The sequence below is a fragment of the Heterodontus francisci genome, chromosome 5, assembly GCF_036365525.1.
Source record: "Heterodontus francisci isolate sHetFra1 chromosome 5, sHetFra1.hap1, whole genome shotgun sequence".
Lineage (NCBI taxonomy): Eukaryota > Metazoa > Chordata > Chondrichthyes > Heterodontiformes > Heterodontidae > Heterodontus > Heterodontus francisci.
This window is the reverse complement of record NC_090375.1, coordinates 192,244,552-192,260,329: the sequence shown is the minus strand read 5'-3', so window position 1 is coordinate 192,260,329 and position 15,778 is coordinate 192,244,552. Positions and strand designations below refer to the sequence as shown.

Here is a 15,778-nt window from a genome sequence, read left to right as displayed (position 1 = left end):
CTGTACTGGTACTCTAACTGAAACATTGATGCTAAGTTAAAACTACCTTGTATTGAGCCTACAGTTGTAGTATGGATGCAATCAGTAATTTATTCACTTTTTTTTATATATGATGGATATGAAAGAATACTTGCTTAAGGCAGAAGATTGATTAATCCAATGTTCATTTTCTTTGCTCATTTGGAAACATTTTCCAAATTGAGTTATTTCATTAAGTTAACCACATACCAGTTTTACTGTAGTTAGCTGCAAATGTATGATGTATCAATTCCAAAACTGGAGCCTGATGCTTAGTTGGTGAACCTTTCAGATCCATCCACCTGATTCATTACTAAAGTCTCTTAGCTTTTTTTTTAAAAAAAGAGTTCTTCCAATTTGCAACGGTATGCCAAATGATATATTTGCTCCAGCTGTGTAGAATACAATCAGGAGTGGACCCGGTCTGTTTTTTCATTGCTGGTTTGTTTGATCATGTTTTGGAGGGCAGGATCTGGAAAGCACAAATCTATCGGAACATATGAAGCAAAGACTTTTAGTTAGCTAATGAATCCACCCGCATAGGAACAGGCCATTCAACCCCTCGAGCCTGTTCCGCCATTCAGTTAGATCTGGCTGATCTGTATCTCCACTCCATTTACCAGCCTTGTTTCTTAATCCCGTAATACCCTTGCCTAACAATCTATTGATCTCAGTTTTGAAATTTCCAGTGGACAGCCATGCCCGGGGGGAGGGGGAATTTTCCTGGATTTACAATACTTTTTTTGTGTGAAGAGGTGCTTCCTGACATCAATTACTGAACGGCCTCCTCTCATTTTAAGCCTCTTGTCCTGGACACTCCCATTCTCTGATTTTATAGTGACCTAAAATAAGACTTTAAGGCATAGACTAGGCTTGTATTCCCTTGGGTATAGACGATTAAGCGGTGATTTCTAATTTTTCCTCTGGTGGGGGAGTCCCGAACAAGGGGGCATAAAATTAGAGCTTGGCTATTCAGGGCTGATGTCAGGAAGCACTTCACGCAAAAGGCAGTTGAAATCTGGAAGTCTGTCTTCCTTTTCTTGCCCCCGCCCTCCACAAAAAGCAGTTGATGCTTGGGATGAATTGAACATTTCAAAACTGAGATTGCTGGATTATTGTTGGGTAAGGGTATTAAAGGTTACAAAAACAAGACAGATAGAAAGCCATGATCTCATTGGAATATGCTTGAGGGGCTTAATGGCCTCCTGTTCCTATTGCATATGGATGGGCCCTTGTTTCTTTTGCATAATCGCTTAATAATCAGTTCTTCTGTTAAAGGTCCAGTGAAAAAATCATCCTAACATACTTAATTATTTTTGCTCTCATGGTCTGCTCAGGCAGTTGGCACATGGACTGCAGGCTGAAAGTGTAAAGAGGCAGGCTGAGAATGCAGCCTGGCACCGGCAACAGGAGCTGCTCCAGGAAGCTGAGGAGCAGAGGAGAAAGATCCTACTGGAAGAGGAACAGAAACTTGTAGAACAGAGACTGAGGTAATCTGCACCAGTGTGTTGGAAGTACAGCCATGATATGGAATCTTAATTGTAAGCAAAACTATCTGTGTGTTTTATGTTTGATCTGTCACATGTCTACCTACCAGAAATTCCCACTCTGCAGTTACATATATGATGCCATAGGTGTACTTGACAGCATAGCCTAATTTTAAGAATATCTGACACTTGCACATATAATTTAATCCACTTGGCACACTGCTGTTTTTCAGATGCTATCACAAGGGTTGTTGCATCCCAAACTGAAATGACTAGCTGTAAAGGTACAGCAGTTAAGCTTGGTATCAGACAAGTGCTCCCATATGCTAATCAGATTTTTTTTCTCTAGTTAACTTTCCTTTTAATGCTTCTTATGTCCATGTGATATTGAACATACCAAGAGAAAGCATCAGAAGCAGTTGAGCTGCTTTGGGGTTTGTTTTACATTCGTACTTGCAGTGGACTTACTTTCCTTAACATCCTTCTCCTCTTTCCACCCTCTGAACCAATGACTTGTACTGATGAATGGTTTTACTGGTACAGCAGCCTGTTGTCACCTAAATGGGCATTCTTCACTTGAGACCCTAGAACGTGAGTGTGGCAGACTATTTGACCATGGGGTTTGCACCTGATCACCCTGTGTTGAGTACCACTTTTGGCAATGCATTTATTGATGACCATTGGGCAGATTTTGTTTTTTCTTGAAGGTTTGCGACTTAGTTTCTGCTAAGTTATTGGTTTAGGGGCCTCAGACTTGAGCCCCACTCCGGAGATGTAAATCCATATCTTAAGTTGACAATTCAATGCAGCATTGAGGGAGTGCTTTCAAATTCTATGCAGTTGCATCAGTTCAGTGATGAAATCCTGTTCCCTCAAGAGTTGATGCTGTTTTTCATAGCATGGTTAAATTAATGAACTCATGAAAGCTGTGATCATTTGATTTCTTATGCTCTGTAAAATCAATGTTTTTTTTTTAAATGTAAAAAGAACATCAGTCTTTCACAACCTCTGATAATCCCAAAGTGCTTTACAGCCAAGTAAGTACCTTTTGGAGTGTAATGTAGGAAATGTGTTAGCCAATTTGTACACAGCAAGGTCCCTCAGACAGCAATAAGATAATTACCAAATAATCTGTTTTAATGGTGTTGGTTGAGTGCTAAATGTTGATTAGAACTCCCCTGCTCTTATTCAAATAGTGCCATGGAATCTTTTACTTGCACCTGAAAGGACAGTAGGTTTAATGTCTTGTCCGAAAGACCGCACTTCCAACAGTGCAGGACTCCCTCAGTACTGCACTGGGAGTGGCAACCTGGAATTTGTGCTCAATTCCCTGGAGTGGGGCTTGAACCCACAACCTTCTGGCTTGGAGACAACCGTGCTACCCACTGAGTTAAGGCTGACACTTGAGTAGGTCATTTAGTCTATTGATACTAATTCTGCATTGATTTCAGGAAGGATGAAGTGACGTTCTTACATTTGTTCCTTGGTGAAAATAATTAGACAAATTAGTAATGAATGGCAAGTAACCAAAGTGTACATTTTGAATGAAATTCTAAACACAAATCTGCTGCAAAGTATAGGGATATAGCCAATATTTTCCTTTTGTTAAATATTATATTCCTTCCTTTTGAAGACTTGCCGCTATGAAGCGTGAATTGAAGGTAAAAGAACTTCAGGTCTTGGATGCAGCACACAGGCGTTTCATGAAACATCAGCAGGAACAACAGAAATCTGAATTAAGGAGGCTTGATGATGAGATAGACAGGAAGGTCTGTGTGATTGAAGTTTACATTTTTTTTATTCAGAGTTAATATTTTTGTGAGAGAAACTTGACCTCCAGGGTATTTTGTTGGTCTGTCTTTAAATTTTTTTTCTTTTCAGCATTGTGCTTTTTCCCTCCCATTTTCCAACTCTTGACTTTTTCCATGCATTCCCTGTATAGGTTGCCATCTCACTTCCAAGTCTTTGCTGCTCTATACCAGCTATGAAGAAGTATATGAACAGCCCAAGTTCAGCTGCTGTTTCTGATTTTATAGACTCCATGGTCCTGAATGCAAGTGTAAAGATTAGTTGACTTGGCTGTTCAAAGTCTATACCTAATTGGATCAACTTCTTGTGGTTTTTCCTACCAGAATCCCATTGCAAATGTGGTTCCAAGTTTTTAGCAATGATTATAAATTTTAAAATTCTCATCTTTGTTTTAAAATCCCTCCATGGCCTCACCCCTCCCTACAACAAAAACAAAATACTGCTTCGAGATGCTGGAAATACTTGGGTCTGATAGCATCTGTGGAGAGAGAAACAGAGTTCACGTTTCAGGTCAATGACAATGAAGGGTCAAATACAAGTTGTCTCATTTTGCCTTTTTCCCCTTGTAAGCATTCTGTTTAACAGTGATGTTCCACGTGGAGAAATCCTTTTTCGCTACATTACTTATATTCTTTGGGCCTCCTTATCTCGAGAGACAATGGATACGCGCCTGGAGGTGGTCAGTGGTTTGTGAAGCAGCGCCTGGAGTGGCTATAAAGGCCAATTCTGGAGTGACAGGCTCTTCCACAGGTGCTGCAGAGAAATTTGTTTGTTGGGGCTGTTGCACAGTTGGCTCTCCCCTTGCGCCTCTGTCTTTTTTCCTGCCAACTACTAAGTCTCTTCGACTCGCCACAATTTAGCCCTGTCTTTATGGCTGCCCGCCAGCTCTGGCGAATGCTGGCAACTGACTCCCACGACTTGTGATCAATGTCACACGATTTCATGTCGCGTTTGCAGACGTCTTTATAACGGAGACATTACTTATATACTTTCCTAATTTATATTGAATTGTGCATTCTGTATCTTTTTTTTTGTGCACAATATTCATCAAGTCCAATTTAGAGGACTATTTAGTAACCTGCCTGGACTAATGTTTTCCTCTCCTCCCTGTGGACGAGTATTTTGGAGAGTATCAGTTCCCCACAATGACGTAGCTGAAGTCAGGAACTCGCCATGTGGGGAATCCCAGGTTTGATCTTTACCCCTCCCCGCCAGACTTGCTGCTGTTTCTTGTGTGTTAGTATTTGAATGTGTTTCATTGAAGTACAAAATGTCATCACTCCGTTTTGGTTTAAGGTTGTTCTCCGGGACAAGGAAACTACTGCCTTAATTCAGGATATTGAAGTGAGAAATATGGAACTGGAGATGCAAAAAAAAATATTTGAGCAAGTATGCAATACTCCTATCTACCACTTTCACTATAAAGTATGTCAGAAATATGAGCACAGCAAAGAAGCTAAATGTTGCACACTATTTTTATTAATTAATAAAAAGCTTGATGACCATTCTCTGGTTATCTTAACTGAATAAATGTATTTTTTAAATCTTTGCTCAATTCAGAACTTAGATAAGAGCATTTGTTTACAGGCTTGTCAGTTGATGTTTCTATATGTGCTGTAGACTTTGTTTATCCTTGAAACATGTCCCTCTTTAAAAGAAAATGCCAGGAAATGTATGCATTCTTACAATCTCAAACACTTGGATGATATTTTGAATATTTGAGAGATCGGCTATGATCTATGTACCATATGGTGTAAATAGGTTCTCTGGGTAGCTATCTCTGGTTTCAATAATCGAACTAAAACATAAAAATGTAGGGGTTATTTTAAAAAAACATTTGCTTGCTATATAACTCCATGCTGTTGTATTATAATTGCAATTGCAGCAACTTGCCAAGGAGCATGAAGCTGTGACACGGGATGTGAAAGGGCAGTTGGGTACCAATTGGATCAAAGCAGATGTCGAAGAACAGAGGTTTAAGAGGTTGCTGGAAATGGACCAATATCCCGATGTTGAGGATTACAAGGTACATTGTATGTAGTTCTCCTCCTGTAATATTGATGATGGTTTGCTATTACTATTCATGTTCTCTCCCAATTTTATTCATTTTCACAACAAATGCTGTTTTCATAATTGGACACAGATCTCATGATCAAAAGCTTGCATCTTTATGCATCACCAGTAACTTTCACTGGAGGCTCCCCACTATATGCATCTACCCTGTCCAATAGGCAAAGAAGTACCATGTGGCTAATTGTGGGGTTTACCTAAAATACTGACATTTATATATGCAGTATTTTATTACGCAAAAGAATACACAATCAGCTTAATTTACATGTAATAATTCAGCTTGTTCAGTCCATCGGTTATTGAATTCCTTGCACTATAGTAGAGCTGATGTATCACTAACACATACACACGTTTTCTGAGCGTCTACGAGAAGGAACCAGTTTTGTGATAGTTTTAAGTTAGATCAACATAGCGACGGATGCTGATCTAGCTCAGTATTGCTACTGTAACAACTGCAATTAATAGCTCCATGTTTTGCCCGGAAAATATTTCTTCATGAAGCATATTGCTGGTAAATACTTTGAAAATCTTTTCTACTCTGCACAGGAACATTTTTTAAAAAGCTGCAGAGAATTTATACTTTTTTTTTCATTATTGTAAATATGTTTATATTTTTGACCAGAATGATGAAGAGGGGCCAGCTGAAACTGATCAGCATACTACCAATGTGGACTGGCAAGCACAGATGCTGCACAAGCAAAGGATGTACAGTTTGGATCAGGAAAAATACCAAGCAGAAATGGCACGCCTTGCCAATGAGAATAGAGAAAGGGAGACCAACCTGTTGCAGGCAATGAAGGAAATTGAAGGCAAGCAGGTGAGTAATGTCAAATGTGAAGGTGGAGCATATTTGTAAAATGGACTTTTCTATTCACCAATGCTTTAATTATAAATGTGCATGTTTCTCCCCAACCCCCACCTCTTCATCTTAATTGAGAATGAGAAAGGAGTTCCATTCGAAGGCGACACAAATAAGTTTAATTATTTGATGTCCAGTAACATTTCAGAGTGCTAGATTATATTGTGGTAAGGCAAGTGAGGAAGAGTTTATACTGTCTGAATATGTGCATACTGGGTATTTATATTGCAGATAGAACTATTGTATTTTTCCAGTGATCATTTTAATATAGATATTTATCGTCTTGTCAACTTTCCAACTACATTTATGATGCAGATGTGTGAAGATTATAAAACTACAATGAGCAAGTGAAAAGCACACTGGGATTTCTGTAATCATCCAGCCCACACGCTAGTAACTTGTCCCCCGCTCAAAAGATTGAGCGTCTCTAAGCTAATGTGTACAAGTGCATCAATTTTATTGGGTATTTAAACTCTTTCTGTGACAATAGTTGAGCAATGTCCAGTTTTGGAATTACTTAATTACGTGCCACTTTATAGAATCATGAGCACAAAAAGAGGCCATTCAGCCCATCATGCCTGTGCCAGCTCTTTGAAAGAGAAATTGATTATTCACCACTTCTCTGCTCTTTCCCCATAGCTCTGCAATTTTTCCCCTTTCAAGTATTAGTCCAATTCTCTTTTGAAAGTTGCTATTCACTCTGCTTCCACCACCCTTTCAGGCAGATGAATCCAGATCATATTCACTATAAGGCCTTGATATGCTTCCTAAAGTGTGGTGCCCAGAATTGGCTGCTCTCCTCCCAGCTGAGGCCTAACCAGTGATTTATAACTTGGTTATTTGTACATGTACTTTTAACTTGCTTATCATTTCAAGATCAGTATTTAGAGGAGAGATGTTAGAATCACAGGTTAAATGCCCAGGTTGTGTGTGTGGTTAGCTTTGTGAAAGCTGTCTACAAGCATTTGTTCAGTCATGTGTTATCCCAGAGGTGTAATTAGCAATCGCTCACTAACAAATGGGTTGGGCTGTCATTGTTTTTAACTACGGTTTGGTAGGGCAAGTGGTTCTGAAGTATTCCTTCAGGAAATCATTAGCAGCTCAGTGCCAATCTTATGTTCAAAGAACAAAGCCTAGTCTAACCCTCAAATTGGTTATCAAGTAAATAGGCACATTTGAATTGACTTCTAAATTCTTACCATGGGAACGGTGAATCCAAGAACTTAAGTGCTTTTGGGATGTCCTGAGTAGCTGAAAAGCACGAGATAAATGCATGTTCTGTCTTTTTAATTTGTCATTTTTACTTTACATTTTAACACTGGGCATTACTGCTATATACAAACCTAATATTCCAGAAAAAAATGGACTCAAATGAGTTAACTTGATGGAATAGTTGTGCAATTTAAGCAGGTTGGCTTCCAAAACAGGCTAAGAAGTTTAGTTGCTTCGAATTGTGGAGATGGGGGCAAACTGCAAGAAAGCAATTGCAAGTTGTTTGGCTGGAGGGGGGGGACGTCAATTGATTTCAGTGTAACTCCAAAGCCTGTTTAATTTTGTTTCCTTGTGCAGTGGGATGAAGTTGTCGCAAGGCACGCTCAGCTAAAAGCATCCCAACAAGAGAGGCTTGCTGTCGATGTTGGCAGATGCCTGTTGTCCGATGCAATGAGTCGAGCAGCAGAACTTGATGGATGTCAGCACGACAACTTGCGTGACAATTTGCACAATTCTTTTGGTAAGCATCCAAACCATTTCCATTGTTATTTAGAGACATAAGTTAGCAAAATGCTGGAAATGCCCGGCTGGTTGATTGGCACTTGAACAAGGAAGGTTAACCCTTCAGGAGTAAGCCTTCCATGCAGCTGGTGTAAAGCCCTGTTTTTTTTTAATAGGACAGTGAAGTAAAGGCATGTGGTTGTGAGGGCAAGAACAATGGGCAGGTTTCAGGAATTTAAATTGACTCTTTTCGCAAAAGTGTCAGCAAACACTTTAAAAAAACTGGAAAGAAATAATAAGCCGCTGGACACTATGCAAAGTCATCTCAAACCACTTCAGTATTTGGGTGTTTAATATTCAGGTCTTTGAGAAACAACCACAAGTTGGGTTGGTAGTCAGTGCTTCCGAAATGCATAGGTAATCAGCAGAATGTGAATCCAGCAGAATGTGAATCCAGCAAGAAAATTAGGAAGATTTAATTTTTGTATCTGTTTTGGCTAAAGAATTTCAGCTGGAAAATGATTCTTTTTGACAAAGCAGCTATCAAAACACTGTTCAGAGTGAAACGCTGGAGTTTTTTTTGCCCACGGTGTACCACGTTTGAGTTTAGCTGGGCTCTTCAATGACTGAGAAGAACCATATAAAGATAGGCAGCTCCCTGTCAGTAGAGAAGTCCTGTCATTCTTGGTTTGAATCATATCGCACAGAAGGAGGTCATTCGGCCCATCGTGCCTGTTCTCTTGCATTTTTGAGTCGCCAGTTAGTGGTCAGCAGAGATCGATGAAGTTCTGTCACCTCCTAGAATAATACTTGGTGGAACCGAGGCAAGGGATGAAACTAAATTACTTACAGAAATGAATGAGAAACAAAGGGAACTTTGTAGTGTTTTTCAACACTACGCCACTAATTATTGAGCAACATTCTTGCTCCTCGTATGAGGGCAATACAGTACTGCTACAAGGCTTTTAAATTGAACTCTGGCAAAGTCACTTAATATTGCAACTTTTTTTTCCTTCCTTAGAGAGGTTGTGTGACCCAAGGAATAAATGTCCAATAAAGCAAAGAAGGGATCTCTTGCAAGGCAGAGCAGACCAAAATCCTGATGGTCTCTGTTTGAACAATGTGTCCTGGGACTCTTCTGTTCAGTGTAAGTTGTGTTAGAAAGTTAGTGGCAACCTAATCGGCGTTATTTTTTTTTTTGCTCAAGTCAGTGAATCATGGAATAACACAGAACAGAAGGAGGCCTTTCGGCCCATTGAGTCTGCACCAGCTCCGAAGAACAATCCAGTTAGCCCCGCTCCCCTTCTCTTTCCCTGTATTGCTTCATTTTTTTCTCCAAGTATTTATCCAATTCCCTTTTGAAAGCTGCTATTGAAGCTATTTCTCCCACCCATTCCAAATCCTAACCACTCATTGTGTAAAAGGTTATCCCTCATGTCGCTGATGGTTCTTTTTGTCAGTCACCTTAAATCTGTGCCCTTTAGTTATCGACTCTTCAACCATTGAAACAATACTCTTTATCTACTCTACCTAAACCCTTCTTGATTTTAAATGCCTCTATCAAATCTCCTGCCTTCTCTGCTCTAAGGGGAACAATCCCAGCTTCTCCAGTCTATCCACATAACTGTAATCCCTTATCCCTGGAACCATTCTGGTAAATCTCTTCGTTCTCCAGAGCCATCATATCTTTCCTAAAGTGTGGTGCCCAGGATTTGGCACAATACTACAACTGAGGCTGAACTAATATATAGGTTTATCATAACTTTTTATGTTTTTTTTTGTTCTCGGTGTCTCTGTTTATAGAGGCTAGGATCTCGTATATGCTTTATTAATTGCTTTGTTAGCCTGTCCTGCCACCTTCAAAGACTTGTGCACAGACACCCCAGATCTCTCTTTGCACCCATTTTAAAATAATACCATTTACCTTGTATTGTCTCTCTTCATTCTTCCTACCAAAATTCATAATTTCTGTCACTATTTTTGTTTAATTTCATCTGCCACGTCTGCCCAGCATGTTTTTTGTCTTCCTCACTGTTTACTACAATCCCAAGATTTGTCATCTGTAAATTTCAAAATTGTACCCTGTACCCCAAGTCTGAGTCATTTCTTTTCTTTTCCTTTTTCTTTTTGGGCCTCCTTATCTCGCGAGACAATGGATACGCGCCTGGAGGTGATCAGTGGTTTGTGAAGCAGCGCCTGGAGTGGCTATAAAGGCCAATTCTAGAGTGACAGGCTTTTCCACAGGTGCTGCAGAGAAATTTGTTTGTCGGGGCTGTTGCACAGTTGGCACTCCCCTTGCGCCTCTGTCTTTTTTCCTGCCAACTACTAAGTCTCTTCGACTCGCCACATTTTAGCCCCGTCTTTATGGCTGCCCGCCAGCTCTGGCGAACGCTGGCAACTGACTCCCACGACTTGTGATCAATGTCACAGGATTTCATGTCGCGTTTGCAGACGTCTTTATAGCGGAGACATGGACGGCCGGTGGGTCTGATACCAGTGGCGAGCTCGCTGTACAATGTGTCTTTGGGGATCCTGCCATCTTCCATGCGGCTCACATGGCCAAGCCATCTCAAGCGCCGCTGACTCAGTAGTGTGTACAAGCTGGGGATGTTGGCCGCCTCGAGGACTTCTGTGTTGGAGATACGGTCCTGCCACCTGATGCCAAGTATTCTCCGGAGGCAGCGAAGATGGAATGAATTGAGACGTCGCTCTTGGCTGACATACATTGTCCAGGCCTCGCTGCCATAGAGCAAGGTACTGAGGACACAGGCCTGATACACTCGGACTTTTGTGTTCCGTGTCAGTGCGCCATTTTCCCACACTCTCTTGGCCAGTCTGGACATAGCAGTGGAAGTCTTTCCCATGCGCTTGTTGATTTCTGCATCTAGAGACAGTTACTGGTGATAGTTGAGCCTAGGTAGGTGAACTCTTGAACCACTTCCAGAGCGTGGTCGCCAATATTGATGGATGGAGCATTTCTGACATCCTGCCCCATGATGTTTGTTTTCTTGAGGCTGATGGTTAGGCCAAATTCATTGCAGGCAGCCGCAAACCTGTCGATGAGACTCTGCAGGCACTCTTCAGTGTGAGATGTTAAAGCAGCATCATCAGCAAAGAGGAGTTCCCTGATGAGGACTTTCCGTACTTTGGACTTCGCTCTTAGACGGGCAAGGTTGAACAACCTGCCCCCTGATCTTGTGTGGAGGAAAATTCCTTCTTCAGAGGACTTGAACGCATGTGAGAGCAGCAGGGAGAAGAAAATCCCAAAAAGTGTGGGTGCGAGAACACAGCCCTGTTTCACGCCACTCAGGATAGGAAAGGGCTGTGAGGAGGAGCCACCATGTTGAATTGTGCCTTTCATATTGTCATGGAATGAGGTGATGATACTTAGTAACTTTGGTGGGCATCCAATCTTTTCTAGTAGTCTGAAGAGACCACGTCTGCTGACTAGGTCAAAGGCTTTGGTGAGATCAATGAAAGCAATGTAGAGGGGCATCTGTTGTTCACGGCATTTCTCCTGTATCTGACGAAAGGAGAACAGCATGTCAACGGTCGATCTCTCTGCTCGAAAGCCACACTGTGCCTCAGGGTAGACGCGCTCGGCCAGCTTCTGGAGCCTGTTCAGAGCGACTCGAGCAAAGACTTTCCCCACTATGCTAAGCAGGGAGATTCCATGGTAGTTGTTGCAGTCACCGCGGTCACATTTGTTTTTATAGAGGGTGATGATATTGGCATCGCGCATGTCCTGGGGTACTGCTCCCTCGTCCCAGCACAGGCAAAGCAGTTCATGTAGTGCTGAGAGTATAGCAGGCTTGGCACTCTTGATTATTTCAGGGGTATATTAATGTATATCAAAGGACCAGTCAGTGGTCCTAGTGCAGAACTCTGAGGCACACCACTGTATATCTCCCTGTAGCCCAAAAAGCAGCCATTCAGCACAACTCTGTTTTCAACCCCTTTTCTATTTTTGCATCCATATTGCTATTGCCCTTTTTTATCCCATGGGCTTCAGTTTTGCTAACGAGCTGAATATGTGGTATTTTATCAAATACCTTTTTGAAAATCTATATACACCACATCAACTGCACTGACTTCATCCACCCTCTCTGCTATCTCATTAAAATACTCAACTAAGTTAGTCTGACAGGATTTTCCGTGAATAAATCCGTGCTGGCTCTTTTTAATTGTCCGTGCTTTTCCAAGTCACTGTTAATTTCCTTCTGGATTATTGTTTCTAAAAGCTTCCCCACTGCTGATGTAAACTGACTGGCCTCTAATTGCCAGGTTTATCCTTCTACCCTTTTTAATTGAGCATGTTGTGTAGTTGAGTTTTAACACGTTTCTTTTACCAAATGTTTTCACTCGAGTTGTATGTGGTCTAAAATTTCATTGCACGCACGCTTTCAAAAGACAGGTATATCTTGAAGCATCATTTCACCTGCAATGATCCTGTCACTTCAGGATTCTTGCACAATGCTGATTTCCTAGTGCTCCTTCAATTTGAAATGACCATCATTGTACAGTATGAGTCTTATTGAATAGACATTCATGCCTAAAGTCAGTACAGAAGAAGAGACTTGTGCAGTTTGACTTCTTTGGGCAGAATGCTTGATGTGTTCTGACTTGTGAGCATGCTGAAGTAACATGGTTTATTGAGATCATCCAAAACTCTGCTGCCTGTGTCCTAACTTGCACCAAGACCCGTTCACCCATCACCCCTGTACTCGCTCACCTACATTGGTTTCTGGTTAAGCAATGTCTTGATTTTAAAATTCTCATCCTTCTTTTCAAATACCTCATGGCCTCACCCCCTCCTTATCTCTGTAATGTCCTCCAGTCCCAAATGCCTCTGACATCTCTGCGCTCCTCCAATTCTGGCCTTTTGAGCATCCCCCATTTTAATTGCTCCACTTTTGGTGGCCGTGTCTTCAGCTGCCAACGCCCTAAGCTCTGGAATTCCCTCCTTAAACCTCTCCATCTCTCATTCTCTTGTCTCCTTTTAAGACGCTCATTAAAACCTATTTCTTTGACCAGGCTTTTGGCCATCTGTCCTAATAAGACCTTATCTGGCTCGGTGTCAAATTTTGCTTTATAATGTTCCTTTGCAGCACCTTGGGACATTTTAATAGGTTGTCTTGGCCAATTTTTGGCTTTTTTGAAAAATCGTGCTGGTTTATTCTCTGCAGGAATCGAGTAGCCATTCATTGCCTATGCATGACTGGACTGTTATTTCATTCATTCTCAAGTACTAATGCTGGGTTGGTTGTTAGAAATGGGTTTATTTATTTCTGTAACCACTTGTACCTGTTCTCAAAGTGCAGTATATCTCCTATTTTTATTCTACTGGTTATGGTTCTGGGCTAACAAGCCACAAGTCAAAAGTTCAATTCCCACATGGCAAATTATGAAATTGAATTCGATAAATCTGGCCATTTCCCCCCTGGCACTAGTGTATAAAAGTGCCTGTAGAAACTACTGGGTTGTTGTAGATTCTGAACCATTAACGGAAACTGGAGATGGGTAATAAAAGTAACCTAAGTGTGTTGCTCGCATTCTGAGAATAAATTTTTAAAAAGGACAAAGCATGGACACTTCAGTAATCCCAATTTTCTGAACTTTCATGTATCTTGTGTTATCATGTAATAAATTGGAAACCATCTGATTGCAGAAATAGGCTCCTTTACCTGTGAACCACCACAGCTAACCTGAGGGACGTCCCACTCTATTTCAGTGTATTTCACTAGTTCTTCTGCACGTTGACTGCAGGTAGTTTACAAGCAATAAAAATGGTGTCCCCTCCCTAGAAATGCATTCCTTTCTCATGAGTTTTAATAGGTACATATTTCTTTAATTTCAGCCCTGGACTTATTGCAGTTAACTCTTTTTCTAACATCCGTGCCATCTTGCATCCTGAAAGACTTACACTTATACAGTGACGACCTCAGGACGGTCCAGAGCACTTTACAGACAATAATGGTACTTTTGAGGTGTAGTCACTGCTGTAATGTAGAAACAAGGATATTTCTCCTCTTCCCATGTCTAATAGGAGCAAATGACCATTCCTCTTTGCAATTCGAAGATAATGACCCAAAGGATACTAGCTCGATTGAGTAGGACAAGGGAACATGATATGACTCGCAGTCCCTGAAAGAATTGGAGTTCCTACTCTTTCTATCCCACCTCCTACAGCCACCAAAAACATCATTAAATGCAGCAGAATGATGGTGCTTATGTCTGTTTCCAGCATTTTACATTTCTTAGTTTTTCTGCAAAGAAAACTGGGAAATTGATCCCTCAGCTAATTCTAATCTTTTGTTTTATTACTGTAGTGTCTTTAGACAGAGGAAGAACTGACTTAGAAAACAAGGAGCGTGAATTGTTGACTGGAGTACGAGAGCTAAGACACAAGCTTGCAACACAGGCTCGTCAAAGATATTCATCCAGCTCCCTGACAGACAGGACAACATAAACATGTTATTTGATAACATTCCAGTTAAAATACAATCTACTTAACATTTTTGCGATACTTTATGTTGATTGCTGTTCCATTTTGGATTAGTTTCAAATGAAATCAAGCTTTAATTTTGTAGTTATGTACAGAGTGGTTAAGATGTGTATATCATGCTTTTTAAAAAAATAAATGCTGCTATTGTACAAAGGTGGTAAAACAGCAGGGAATTTTTAAGGTGGTTAAAGTTTGTTCATTTTTAAAAGATTTTTTTTTATATGTCTGTGTAATTAAAGCTTTTAAGCCTTAATCCCTCTGTCCTACTGCAGAGGATTGCAGTGAGATGTGCACAGCTGCTGCAGTTTAGGTCTCAGATGGGTTGATCTGTCCTATGGGCAGTGGACATTTAAGACCGTAGAGAACTGATTAGGCTCAGACCCCAGAATATTACTTGTCAGATGGGAAGTGGCTTCAACGTTAGGATGCATTGGAGGCAGTTTCAGCTTACTGAACTGTTTAGAATGGGCACCTTCCAGTCTGGTTATGGGTGCCTCTATCTTCCTCTCCTGTACAATGTACAGGCTGCACTGACACACAGCAACTGCTGTTCACAACCTCAAAACACCTTCATCCAGTGTACCACCCTCAGTTTCCTTCTCTTTCACCACCCAACACTCACCCCCCCCCCCCCCCCCACCCCCCACCCCCCACTTTCCTGTGCTGCTCACACTTTAACTGCCAGCTTTCTCCTTATTTACTTTTCTTTCCTCTCTGCTGAAGTTGGCACATTGCTGCAGGGCGCATCCACCTCTTCAAGGGTTTCTTGGGCCAGACGTAGGGAAGATGGTTCCACTCGTGGGGGACTGTAAATACTAGATAGTCATTAATAAATCCAATAGGGAACTCAGTGGTGAGAATGTGGAACTCGCTGCCACAAGGAGTTGTTGAGGTAAATGGCATAGATGCATTCAAGAGGAAGCTGGATAAACACGAGGGAAAAATGAATAGGATATGCTGATAGGGTGAAATGAAGAGGGCTGTCACGTTTCCTATATTGCAACAGTGACATTACTTCATTGGTTGTAAAGCACTTGGGACGTCTGGTGGTCGTGAAAGGCACGACAGCAATGCAAGTCTTTTTTTTTAAATGTTGCACCTTGCTCAGTGAGGTGTAACTGGGTTTTAACAGTGATAAAATTTGATAAGCAGAGGTGACCCTAAAAAATGTATTTTATTTTCATGCAGTGCTGTTAGATGATTAAGCTAATTTTTAAAAACATTTTTGTCGGGATATTTTAGCTTCCTTTACCCCATCACTATGTCCCAATTTTTAATGTGCTCTATATAAAAAAAAAAATAATAATTTCAAGTGAT

General features: G+C 41.0%; 1 protein-coding gene across 3 annotated transcripts in view; it reads left to right on the top strand.

The window, feature by feature from the left end:
- Positions 1-14,634, top strand: part of tbc1d31 (TBC1 domain family, member 31) — a 50,223-nt gene extending 35,589 nt beyond the window's left edge. For all 3 annotated transcript variants that reach the window (XM_068032547.1, XM_068032546.1, XM_068032548.1), the window contains 8 exons: positions 1,356-1,508; positions 3,139-3,274; positions 4,611-4,703; positions 5,200-5,340; positions 6,007-6,201; positions 7,813-7,975; positions 8,978-9,103; positions 14,286-14,634. In XM_068032547.1, coding sequence (XP_067888648.1) covers positions 1,356-1,508; positions 3,139-3,274; positions 4,611-4,703; positions 5,200-5,340; positions 6,007-6,201; positions 7,813-7,975; positions 8,978-9,103; positions 14,286-14,425 — 1,147 coding nt within the window. In that variant the 3' untranslated portion in view covers positions 14,426-14,634. The remainder of the gene's footprint in view (positions 1-1,355; positions 1,509-3,138; positions 3,275-4,610; positions 4,704-5,199; positions 5,341-6,006; positions 6,202-7,812; positions 7,976-8,977; positions 9,104-14,285) is intronic.
- The last annotated feature ends 1,144 nt before the right edge of the window (positions 14,635-15,778 follow it).